This window comes from Manis pentadactyla, chromosome 12 (assembly GCF_030020395.1).
Source record: "Manis pentadactyla isolate mManPen7 chromosome 12, mManPen7.hap1, whole genome shotgun sequence".
NCBI classification, from domain to species: Eukaryota; Metazoa; Chordata; class Mammalia; order Pholidota; family Manidae; genus Manis; species Manis pentadactyla.
In genome coordinates, this window is record NC_080030.1 from 35,000,671 (window position 1) to 35,013,729 (window position 13,059).

General features: G+C 41.2%; 1 protein-coding gene across 3 annotated transcripts in view; it reads left to right on the plus strand.

Annotated features, from left to right (window-relative positions):
* The window catches only part of PRKN (parkin RBR E3 ubiquitin protein ligase), a 1,272,120-nt gene extending 1,260,437 nt beyond the window's left edge, over positions 1-11,683 (plus strand). For all 3 annotated transcript variants that reach the window (XM_036886760.2, XM_036886759.2, XM_036886761.2), the window contains 2 exons: positions 6,395-6,512; positions 11,518-11,683. In XM_036886760.2, the coding sequence (XP_036742655.2) occupies positions 6,395-6,512; positions 11,518-11,630 (231 nt within the window). In that variant the 3' untranslated portion in view covers positions 11,631-11,683. The remainder of the gene's footprint in view (positions 1-6,394; positions 6,513-11,517) is intronic.
* The last annotated feature ends 1,376 nt before the right edge of the window (positions 11,684-13,059 follow it).

Sequence of the window (13,059 nt, forward strand, 5' to 3'; positions counted from 1 at the left end):
CTTCCACGGGAAGAAATCGGTGAGGCAGGGCAGGCAGGCTCAGGAGTGGCTAGTTTGAATGATTCCGGTGGGCTCTGGGGTTCAGGAGCTGTCCTCATCGTCTGGTACCTGGTCCTGGGGTGGTAAGTCAGGGGCATGGTGGTCCTGAGTGTGGAGCCTGAGAGATAAGACAGTTGGGGGTGTGGGCTCTGGATTTGCCGTCTTGCATCTGAAAGGCATGCTTGGGTCATTTATCCCAGGAGTTGGCTGGCCCTGGGAAGGCAATGCTTCCGGTATCAGTGAGGCCCTAGATATCAAAGCACCAGAATCCAAAGACATGTTTAATACCCAAGGCAAACCAGGATGTATTCACCCTATCAATACAAAAAGTTTGTCCTCCATGTCCTGGCCCACCTCCCCCTCAGTACCCAGTCCTGCCCCACCAGCCAGCCCAGGGCTCTTCTCCCCCTCGGTGTCCGGGGAAAGTCCCCTCTCCCTTTGCATAATCCATGCTTAGCCCAAGGCTCCAGATCCTAACTGGCCCCTAGAAAGAATAATAAAGGCTTCAACATTTCCAATGTGGCAGAAACTGTACATCCATTTAAAATGAGGAAGAGATGTGTTCTGCTTATAAGCAAAATTCTTTAAATCACGGCGTCTGTTAAGGAAAGAATGGCAAAGCATATGCTTGAAGGTAAAAGCATTCTGCTTCTCTGGCTTTTTCCTTTTCCTTCTTCCATCCAGTGAATGAACCTTCTTACCCACCTCTGCTGCCCTGAGATGCTGCTGGCTACCTGCAGATCCAATAACTCAGTTCACACTAGTGTGTAAGTGGCTATGCAAGGAGTTTACTATTCCTCCCAGGTGTGCATGGCAGTGCCCTGTATTCAGGAACTCGAGCTGGGGATGGACATACAGCCCTTTAGGAGGAATTCAAGTAGGTACCTGGTGGTGTCCACTTCAAGTCACACTATGCTGTTCTACATGCTCTGGGGATCAGGAAATAAGAGAAAATTCATATTTTGAGAGAAAACAATTTCTTTTCCTCTTCCCAAATTTTATCTTTCTTCCCTGAAATAAAAAAGCATATTAATATAAATCTGCACATTTCCAGTTCTTAATTACCCTCCACTCATGTGCTATTAATAGCCCATGAGGCTTCTTGAAGTTACTCTCTGAATCTTTTTTCTTGGACTGAGCATAATACCCTTTGTCAAAATAAACATTTTATTCACCCAGCTGAAAAGACTTTTAATTTGGCAACATGTACAACACGTAACAAGCCCTTTACATATGCTCAGGTCCAGGGCCAGAAGCTTTCACCCAGGGGAATTATGCTGAGGAATCATCACAACATATAGAGTCTCCTCCATAAGAATATTTCTCTCAAGATTATTTAGAATGGTAAGGAGTCACCCACATTTCCTGCAATCTGATTAATTGTAAATTAGGGCACATTCAGATGCTGGAATCCAGTGAAAATTAAAATTTTATACACACACACATATATACTTAGAAGTGATATGGGAAAATGTTCACAATATACTTTAAAGGAGAAAATTGGGTTACAAAAAAAGTACACATACTATATGTAGAATTTTTAAATTATTTTAAATGATTAAAAATATGGACTGTGACTAACTGGTGAGGGATTGAGGATGACTTTTATCCTTTTTAATGCTTTTCTTTATTTCTCAAAATTTTCATAATCATGTATTGAGATATATCGATGTACATTTTTAATGAGATTGTTAAAATACATCTTTGAAGGTAAATCACAATCATACAGTAGTAAATGAGATAATCAGAAACTTATTTTACTATAATTTTGACTGTCTCTATTGTTGGTGAAGGGAGCCGAGAGCCAGGAGATGCAGGAAGCCTCTAGAAGCTGAGAATGCCCCCCAGCGGACAGCCAGCCAGGAAACAAGCCCTCACTCCTGCACATGCTTGCAGCTGAATTCTGCCGATAGGCATAGACAATATGGAAATAAGCAAATCTGACTTCCACTGAATCTATATTTACAGTGCAGTGGCAGCCCAGACTTGGCCCATGGGCCATGGTTCACCAAGTCTTGCTCTAGATTACAATCTACTTACACTGTCGTGATTCCTGAGCCATCTGCAGTCATTTCTGCCACTTTATTTTGTGCTATTTCTTTCTATATGTCTATACTTTCTTTTTTACTTATTTTCTGTTTGCTTTTTCCATTTATTCTATTTTTACTTTAGAAGCAAAATACTTTTTTTCTTTTACTGATAACCCTAGAAATTTAAACATATATTAATGTAACAAAATCTAATGACCCTCAGCCTGAATAATACCACCACCTTAATACTACTTGATTCTATCATTTATATGCTGTTCCTGTTTAGCATTTTAGTTTCTACCTTTAATTTTTTTAAACCAACAAGTTGAGCATTGTTTTGATAGTTTTATGTAGTTGGTATTTCCTCTGCCTTACCCACACATTACCATTCTCTTTGCTCACAGTTTCTTCCTGTGACTCAGGTCTTCTGGACTTTATCCTGTCCAGGTGTTCCTTTAATGAAGGTCTGCTGATTAGAAATATACTGTATTTTTTGTCTGAAATTGTTCTAATTCATGCTTATTCTTGAAAATTCATTTTGCTTATAGAATTCTAAGTAGGCTGCATTTTCTTTCAGTACTTTGTAGATACTGTGCTACCATCTGCTAGTATCCATGGGTTTAAGAAAACAGCTGTCAGAATAGCTGCAACTTCTTTGTAGATAATATGTGTTTTCTTTGCCACTCTCCAAATACTGTTTCTGCCTCTTGCTCTCTCTGGCTTCTCTTTCAAGAACTCTAGAGAAGTGTTATACTTTTTCACTCTATCCCCCTCTCTCTTAATTTCCTTTTCATATTTTTCATTTTATGCTCTCTGATCTGCTATGTAATTTCTTCAGCTTTATCTTCCAATTCACAAATTCTCTCTTTATTTGTATCTAATTTGCTCAACTGAGTTTCTAATTTTAATCATTAATATTCATGTCTGGAAAATTGACAAAGAAATGCATTCCTTTTTTCAAGTTTGGTTAATTATTGAGTCTCTTAGGCCTTTGCCATTCTTTCCATGTACTCTTTTATTTCTTTAAGTATATCGAACATATTTATTTTGTACTCTGTATCTCATCATTACAATACCAACAACCTTTGCTGGTCAGATTCTGTAGTTTTGTATTTCAGTAACTTTCACTCACTTTTATTCTCCTGCATTGGGTAACATTTTTATTGTGATCCAAGGTTTCTTGGAATTTCATTTTTGTGATTTGTTTGAAGTTTAGCTGTTTAAAGGGCATTATTCTACAGATAATATTTTTGTTTTAGCCATATCCCTAGGTATACTACCAATCTGAAAGTTTTCAAATTAACTTTTGGGTTTGGGTTTTTTTTTTTAAGTTAATTAGGTGGTATGAATTTTTTCATAGGCTCTTGTATATGATGAGAGTTGGTGGTTAAGAATTCTCAGAGCTTTTCTCCCCAACCTGCCCTGCCATAGAACCAAAGCTAAAACCAGCACATAACTTTATTGATTCTCTCTTCTAGGAAGGTTTTTCCCTGTAGTTCACCAGCTAAGGATGTCATCCCTTCAGGAGTCTTGGTCATCTCTGTGTAATGGGAAAATCTGATTCCACCTTCCACCCTGCTCTGGCCCAGTTTTGTCTCTCCCTATACTCTCAGGATGTATGATAACCTAGGCTCTGGACAGCCTGGGACAAGGAAAATAGCCCACAGCAAACCCTAGATCCCTCCCTTAGTCAAGAGGATTTTCTCTTTCTAATTCTATTCTTCAGGGATTTCCCTTATTTTCCCACCAGGTCAGCCATGCATTAAGCAAATATTTTTCTTCTTTTTTATGGCTGAATAATATTCCTCTTTGCATGTATGAGTGTGTATGTTTTTTTTTTTTATCCATTTATCTATCATTATATATTTAGGTTATTTCCATGTCTTGGCTATTGTAAATAATGCTGCAGTGAACATGGGACCACAGTTACCTTTTTCAGAATGTGATTTGATTTTCTTCTGATAAATTCCCAGAAGTGGAATTGCTGGATTATATAGTAGTTAATTTTTTTAAAAACCTCTGTACTGTTTTTCATAGTGGCTATACCAATATACATTCCTACCAAAAGTGAACAAGGGTTACCTTTTCTCCACATCCTTGCCAACACTTATTTCTTGTCTTTTTGAAAGGGGTCACTCTGACTGGTTTGAGGTGATATAGTACTGTGGTTTTGATGTGCATTTCCTCCATGATTAGTGATGTTGAGCAACTTTTCACATACCTTTTGGCCATTTGTGTGTCTTCTTTGGAAAAATGTTTGTGCAGGTCCTCTGCCCATTTTTTAATTAGATGGTTTGAGTGTTTTGTTTGTCTGTTTTTAGTAATGAGTTGCATGAGTTCTTTATATATTTTGGGTATTAACCCCTTATCAGATATGTGGGCTGCAATTCAGCAGGTTGCCTTTCATTTTGTCAAATGTTTCTTTTGCTGTACAAAAGCTTGTTAGTTTGACGTCATCCTGGTTGTTTATTTTTGCTTTTGCTGCCTTTGCTTTTGGTGTCTTTATTCTTAAAGGCTGAAAATTTTTAATATTCCAAAAGTTTCTCGAATCTGATAGTGAAATGATAAAAGTTGGATTTGCACTTGGGGTGGAGGGTCCTACTCAGCAGATTCCGCATCTCACCCAGGGGCCTCACCGCAGTGCGGCGATCAGAGGATGAGTACTATCTAAGGTACTGTCCTCTGAGCACTGCCAGCCCAGTATCTCTTGCTTTCACTCTCCACATCTTGAACACCTGCCAAGAGGCGACGGTGCTGGGCACAGTTTGGTTCTGTGGCACAGCCAGGAGCCTGTGTGTGAGCATCGCTAGTTTGAGTTGCCATCCTTCAGGTTTCCAAGCGTTTGCATTTGAGAGGCTCTGACACTGCTCTATGAGGCGAGCGCCCCAACTTTTTTGCTACTCAGCAGCCTCATTGTAAAATAAGTTTGATATTTTTGAAATCAGAGTGTTAAAAAATGTTATAAGTGTATAAAGTATTATTATCAGTATTATTATTAGGGAAATACCAGAGTGATAGAACATTTCATGTGATATGATGTCTTCATTCATTTATATTTTAAGTTATTTTTCAGTAGTTTCCTAACCTAAAAATAGCTCTGGGAATATTTCTGGATAGTTATTACTAATTAACAAAAACAATTTTCATGTTCCAAATTTCGTATGAATTTTAAAGCATAAAAGAAAAAGCTTTAAACACTATAAACACTATGGAGGCCAAATGGAGGGGTTCTGTTTGGAGTAACATTTTGAAATATATTTGTAGACCACAAAGTTCTTGGACTGAATTAAAAAATGTACCAGTTCTTTTTCTGCATGTTATTTAATACAAAGTAAGTGGAAGAGATAGCAGAGTCTAAATGACGAGGCAGGTGCAGAATGAGTATTGGCAGCGGCTCTTTTGAAATCCGTCCTCCTTTTCGTGGTAAGAGTCAAGGATAATTCAGTCCTCTGACATGAATAATATTAGCAAACATTTTTGAGAGCTTGCCATTTTATAGATCAAGGTAATTCACATTATCACTGAACAACATGTGTCACTCTTTTACAAATTGTAACAAAATTATTTAATCCTCAATATGCCCAATGCACTAGGTATTTTTTACTTCCATGTAATTGATGGCAGTGTTCAGAGAGGTAAAGGAATGTTAGCAAAGTCACCCAGCTGTGTGAAGCTGGGTTGGAACCCAGGCAGCTGACTCCCAAGCCCAATCTTAATTAACCTCTGGTTAGTCCCAGCCCCACTGCCACCATCTCTGTCACATCGACTTCGTCTCCTTGTTCCTGCTCCTGTCCCTTCTGTGAGAGCATTTGGAGTTCCCCATTGTCTGGGTGCAAGAATGAAGGAAAATGAGATGTAGAAGAACATTTAAAAGCAAAGATTTTGGAGTTATACAGATGCCAACTTTCCAGCTTTGGGCAATTGTTTGATGTGTCTAATCCTCAGTGTAAAAAAAAACTCCTAAACTCAGTGTATAGTTACCTGATGAAGGACCCAACAGGAAGTGTCTATGGAGCGTTCATCACCTGCCTGCATATTAAGCATCTGATAGATGTTATTTATCACAATTATTCCAAACAAGGAAAGAGAGGACCTTGCATCATAAAACCAAGTGATCTTTTCTGGCTTGCAAGCATAGGCCATGTGCCAAGAAAGACCTGTTCTGTGCGTGTCCACACCTGTCCACCACTTTCAAGTGAGCTTATGTTTGAGCTTCTTACCCAAAAGCATTTCCATCTCTAAGAATGTTCCCATGCTGTGCCAGTGCTTCAAGGAACCCAATAGAAAGATCTGAATTTCAACTCCTTTTGTCTTGATTCACTCAGGCCTACAGAGTTGATGAGAAGGCAGCCGAGCAGGCTCAGTGGGACGAAGCCTCCAAAGAGACAATCAAGAAAACCACCAAGCCCTGTCCGCGTTGCCATGTGCCGGTTGAAAAAAATGGTGAGTCTGGGCTTCACAGAAAGTGAGGATTTAATGGGCTCCCCTTGGAGAGCATTTGCTGCGTCGTCCTAGCTGGTCAGAACCCTAGGTGGGCTTCATACCCGGGGGACACAACACAGGGACTTGGGAGGCATCTGGCCGGCCTGCAAATCTCAGCTCTCTCAGGGCATGTTTCCTCACCTCCTGAACCACAGGCCCTCACCTGTCATGCAGAGATGCTAACAGCAGCTGCCCTGCAGTAGTGGAGCCCCATGGCACGATGCATGACAGATGCTTGGCCTGGTGCCTGGCATAGAGAAAGCACTCAATAAACACTCACTGCCTTTATTTATTATTCATTTACATATGAATAATGTATGAATTATTATTATTTCATTATCATTTAATTATATCATTTTAATATAATGATATACTAACATATGTACAAATAATTGGCTTAATATATTATCATTTATTACATATCATTTGTTATTAATAATGGTAGACACTTTGATAAGTTGCCCACTACTCTAACCAGACAAAAAGATGTTAAGGAAGCTTCCTGGTCTGTGTCTCCCACAGTGTCCTCCACGTGCTCTGGTGACTGGAGACACGCAGTGAGGAAAGGGAGATGTCGCCATGTTAGATGGACTTGCCAAGTCACTCCTACTGTTTCCCCCTCACAGGCAACAGCAGAAACTGACGTGCATTGAGCATTTACTGTATGCTCATCCTAAGTTCTCCACAAGTGTCTTCTTTTTGCAAAGAAATCTGTTTCATTTTGTCTAACCAATTGGTCCCCAGTTTTCTGGCCATGAAGCTGTTTTCTTGTCACACTGATTCATATCCCCTTGAACTCTGGGACACCCTTTGGGCTGTAGTTCTCCCTCCCTGCTGCATGAGAGTTAGTGTCTGTTGTTATCATGACACTCGGCTCCATCATTAAAATATCTTTTACACAAATGTGTTTGTAAAAAGGAATTTTCCTTTGGCCTCTCATATTCTCTAAATTTTAAGAATGTGAAGTAACAATTTGGAGATGCCCTGGATCAAGTGGCACTGACTGTAGTCAGTCCCCCAGGAGCCCCCATTCACATCCTACTGCGTGTGGGCTTACAGGCTGAGGGACCGGCACCCGTGGTCGGGTGGTTCTCCCTAAGGGTACCCGTAACTCAGGGCAAGAAGGCCTGGCCTCCCTTCCTCGCACACACAGCCACACCCACCCCACTCCTACATGCTGGGGGTCACCGTCTTCATTGCATCGGGGGACTTGCAAGAGCTCTCAGAAGAAAGGACTCCCCTCCCCACTCTGCCCCAGTGGACAAGTGGCCCCATGATATGCTGACGCGTGTGGACAGGGAGACTGGCTGGGCTCCATGATGCGCGTCCATGCTTGAGGGTGTGGTCTTCCTCCCCTGCGGACCTTGCCCCTGCTTGGATGGCCGCACTGGGTGCTCATGCTGTCTGTCAGCCCTCACTGTGCAGCTTCCGCCTGCTCTGGGGCACTGTTTGAAGGTTAAGGGTAGTCTGTGCCCAGAGTACTCTGGGATGCCCCATTCACAGCGATTCTGACACCTCACAGCAACCAGTGTGAGGACGGCGGGGCTACCCACTGCCATCCATCCTGGACGTGCCAACCAGCTCAAGGCCAGCCCAGCCCGAGCCCTTTCTAAATCGGAAATGCGTGTGCAAGTATGATTTAGTCCACAGCTTTACACAGATGAGAAATAAAACAGCTTTTCCCAGGTTCCCCCATTGAGCCTTAGCAGCCCTGGTGTGTAGGCTACTAAGAGCTGGCTTCTCTAGAGTGAAACCTGGCAGTCCCATGATGGGCATTCAAGCCTCTCTTACCTTGGGTACACCCTTCAGAAAGCCTTCATTAATACAAACGAAGGAATGCCAACGTCATCCCAGAGCAGCAGGAACAGCCGTGACTCAGGCCAAGGCTTTAGCTCTGAATCAATGGTCTCTGGGAAAAAAAGGAGCTTACCCAATGAGTCACTGCTATTCCTTTGCGTGCCAGACCGCTCCTAGAAAATGTGGTGGGTTGTACACACCTATAAAGAGAAGACATGGATGGAGTCAGATGAAAGAGCTTGTCTTGTCCTCATGCACTGAGTGATGTTCCTTAGGCAGCAGGAATGAGAGGCAAAGGCCCTGAGCGAGGGAGGGTCTGCAGTGCTGGGAAGCACAGGCCAGTGTCCCATCTCACAGGTATTTAGAGAGTATAAATTGAATAATAAGAGACCATTTTGCTATTACCAAAGGTCAGGAATCTTGTCTATCTTCTGGGCCCAGAAAAGTGCCTGACAAATAAATATTTGTTGAATTAAGAAAAACAACTACTAAAGGAGATGGACACATAAACAGGTATCTCTGATAAAAATGAGAGAAAGCAAGCTAGTAAAGTGCAAGGCCTGGGGGTTCAACTTCCTGGAAAAAAGGAACTTACCCAGTGAGTCACTGCTATTCCTTGCGTGCCAGACTGCTCCAGCTTCCTGAAAAAGATGGTACCCAAGCTGAGAACTGAAGAAACAGTAGAAATTAGGCAGTCAGGGAGGTGGGATAGAGGCCTTCAAGGCCGACAGTCTGCAGAGGCACAGAGTGCAAACAGCAAACTGATGCATGCAGGAGCCCAGCTGTTTGGAGTTCCTGGACGAGACATGGCAGGAGCATACACTGAAGCTAGGTCAGAGAGAGAGCACAGGGCACTGAGGACATGAGGGGCCTGGACCTGATTCTGTAAGACAGGGATCCACTCCAGAGCATGAAGCAGGGAAATGATGCTGTCAGATGTGTCTCCAAGTCAGACCCCATGGGCAGCCATGGACGATGGGACTGAAGGAGGCAAATGACTCATGATGTGGGACAGGTTCCCAGTCTGGTTATTTCTTTGAAATATTGTGAGGTGCCATAAATGGAAAGCACTAATCTTTCACCAAACATGTTTAACCAATGACCTGAAAAGCCGAAACTTTAAGCTTATTAATGATAGTCCAGAGAGTTTTAGAGCAAAGCCCTACAACAGAAAAAAAATGTAAGCTCCACTGAACAAGAGAAGCTACGCATGTCAGCCAGCTCTCCACCTCAGCTCATGGCCTGCTTCACGTTCTTCTGCATCCCACAAAAGCAGTTCTTTCCTCAGTAAAGCTCTAATGGCAACGAGAATTATTTTCACTTTCAACACAAGAGAAATGTCAGCTCTTCCTCCCATAATCCCCTTCAGTGTCTGCAAGTTTCTCCCTTCACTTCCCCTCAGACAGATGAGATTCTAGCTCCAATCTCTGATCAGTAGGTGTCTGCTGCCAATTAAGTTTGTCTTCAGGTTGCTGAGGAACTTCTGCTCTCATTAAATCCAACGGAAGAGTTGTCAGCCTGGGCTTTTCACGGTCAGAGCAGGAGAGCCATGTTTCTGAACCTGAATATCCACAGATTAGTATGAAGTTGTTGGTCACTTCTTGCTCACGTTTACTTCTAAGCTGGCAATGCTTTCAGTTAGTCTCTGATCCCTCTCCACATTATGGGATCCACATATGGCCTTGTACATATTAAGCATCAGGAGGGAAAGAAGGTTTAGAATGTATATCTACTCTTAACTAATTCCTTTCTTCTTATACTGTTGTACCATTGTGATTCTAGTTTCTACATTAAAATTTTACTTGTAATGCTAGTATTTCACATCCATTAAGATTTTGGTATGATGGGAAACGTTATGTAATTTTACCTCATAAGTATACAATCACTAAATATATTGAAAATTATACAATCCTATAATTGTTTAATCCTAAGTGGGAAATCTTAAGATAAAAGTAAAAGTAGGTTTTTCCCTTTATTTTCCCCATGTTTATAATTTTTAAATGATCTTTAAAACAGACCAAAAAGAAGTAGAAAAGTATGGGATTTTAAATACCCTTAAGTTATCCTAAAACAAATGCCTTTAGTTACATATCAAAAATACTGTAAATTAGTGGAAGCTCTCATGCCAGGTTTCTAATAGTAAAAATGAGACAGTACTGAAGCCATTACTTAGAAAACTTGGCAAGAAAAAAATGGCTTAAGGTAATTGATAAAATTGGGTAATGGAGCACATCCAAATTACATCAAAGTCAAGCAAAGAAACTGCTTTGGCCTGGATTATCTGGAAATTCAGTCAGAAATAGTTCTCCCCGCATAATATCATACAATTAACTTCCTCTTCACCTCACAGCAGAATCGGAGTCTGATCTCCAGAATCAGACAGGAATGGATTCAACAAAAGGCAGGAGGTGAGGAATCCCAAATGAGGTGCCACAAGAAGGGGTTTTCCATCTTAGACTGAAAAAGGCCCTGTTCTGTGAAAGAAGGAAGATTGGCATCATTATAGATCTTGGTTAAATCTCAGTCTTCACCATTTAAAAGTCCTTAACCTTGAGAAAATTCTACAACCAAGTAATATCTCATTTCACAAGGAGATTTTGAGGAGTAAATGACATATGTAGAGCACATAGCGTTATTCATAAGTTTCTCTCTGTCCTTCTCATCTTAAATAAAATTTTGAACAGCATTAAGGCATATTCCTTATTAAATGCTTTAAATACTGCTGTCCCAAAACCTGTTTCATAAATTTTACCAAGCTATGTCACTTTAAGAAATGAGAAAGATTACTTACGAGATATATTTACATTATTATATATTAAATATATTAACATACATTTAAATTATTACATTTAATATATATTTAAATAAGAAATTGACCCCTGTCAGTGCAACATGAAGCATTTAACTCTAAATCCCATTTTCAGGAGAGTAAATAAATTTAGATTTATAAAATTTGTCCTCAACGAAAGCGACAAACTTCACCCTCATTTGTTTCTCAGTGGGCATCATAACTTTACAGCTCGCATGGGTGCTTTCCGACCTGTTTTCCCCAGTTCACATTCTGCCTGCATATTGCTTGTGATGGTTCTCTTAGAAAGTTTCTGGAGGAGCATGGTGGCATGGGAACGAGCATTTCCAGGTGTTGCCTATATCCTTTGTCTGCCCACAGGAGGCTGCATGCACATGAAGTGTCCCCAGCCCCAGTGCCAGCTGGAGTGGTGCTGGAACTGCGGCTGCGAGTGGAACCGCGCCTGCATGGGAGACCACTGGTTCGACCCGTAGCTGCAGCCCAGCCTGGGCGCCCGGCCTGCTTGGAAACAAAGTGTCCAGCTGTGGTTTGCTAATTTTCCTTTCTCCAAACACACAAACACACACACACACACACCACATACTTAAACTTCACACACACACACACACACACACACACACACTTAAACTTCTTTCCAAAATCACAAAAACAAAGTTACAGGAAGAGCTCCCAGGATGCCTTTCATTGTGTCCATGAAAATCAGCTGAGCTAATTGTGAGGCCAGCAAGAAGTCTGCCCAGGCCCCAGCAATACAAAAATACCAGAGCAGAGGTGAAGTGTAAGTCTGTCTTTTGTATGGATTGTCATTCTTGCGTGAACCCAAGTCAGGCTGGATTACTTGATAGAAAGGGAATTTTACAAGTAGAAAGGGTCTATATTTCCTGCATTTTACCTTCAGCAAATAATGGGAAGATGCCACTGACAGAGCGAGAATAGTCTGAGGGACTCTTGTCGGAGGTTCTCTGTAGGATTGACTGCAGTGGATTCTCAGGACCGTGCTCATGGCTTTAAGAGCAATGCCCTTATTTAATTTTTCAGAGCACAACTACTTCCAGAGAACCAAGGGCAATAATCAAAACTACATGTTTATCACCAAACATTCTGTCTTTACATATTGAATTGATGAAATATCAGCCATGCATAAATCAACTTGTCAACTAAGTGAGAAATTATGAACATTACCTTGAGAGTTAAATGTTTAAATTACGGGAAAGAAATCAAAACTTACGGTCTTTTATTTCATTTAATCATTTGCCACTTTAGAAAGAAATTTTTTCTGAAAATACTACAGAATCTTTAATGTGATTTTAAACATTCATTTTGCAGCTTGCAGAATAGGCTAATACATTTGACTTCACTGTAAATGTAATGGAGAAAGTCCCTGTAAAGGAGACATTTTTAGAAATGATTTCATAATGACTCTCGATGTCAACAAAAGTGCAGGTTATTAAAGCAGAATCTTAAAAGAAGCATGTCCAGGACTATCAAAATGATGGAACGGTTTATGCTCTTTCAGCCTGCTGGCTATGTTCCCCCAGCCTGCAAGCCCCAGGGGGCTCTGCCCACCCCCTGGGTCACTCCAAAGAGACCCCTTTTCTCGAGGGCAGTAAATGCACACTGGAACATTCCCCCATGTTACCATGCATTGAACAAGTTTTCATCTTTTTTTTTTTTTTGAGGCATTCACAATTCATCAGTAAGAGATGTGTTTACACTAAGTGCCACACACCTCATTTCCTGCAGCACAGAGGGTAAGCACTGTCTTTTGCACTCGGCGTCTGTCTCCTCAGGAAGATCGTGACCCTAACTAAGGCATGAGTCCCAAAAACATTTGCGGTCCCTTTTGGATTTAGGGACCCAGGAAATTAGGAAATGAGTTGCAGGGTTTTGTAGACATAGCTT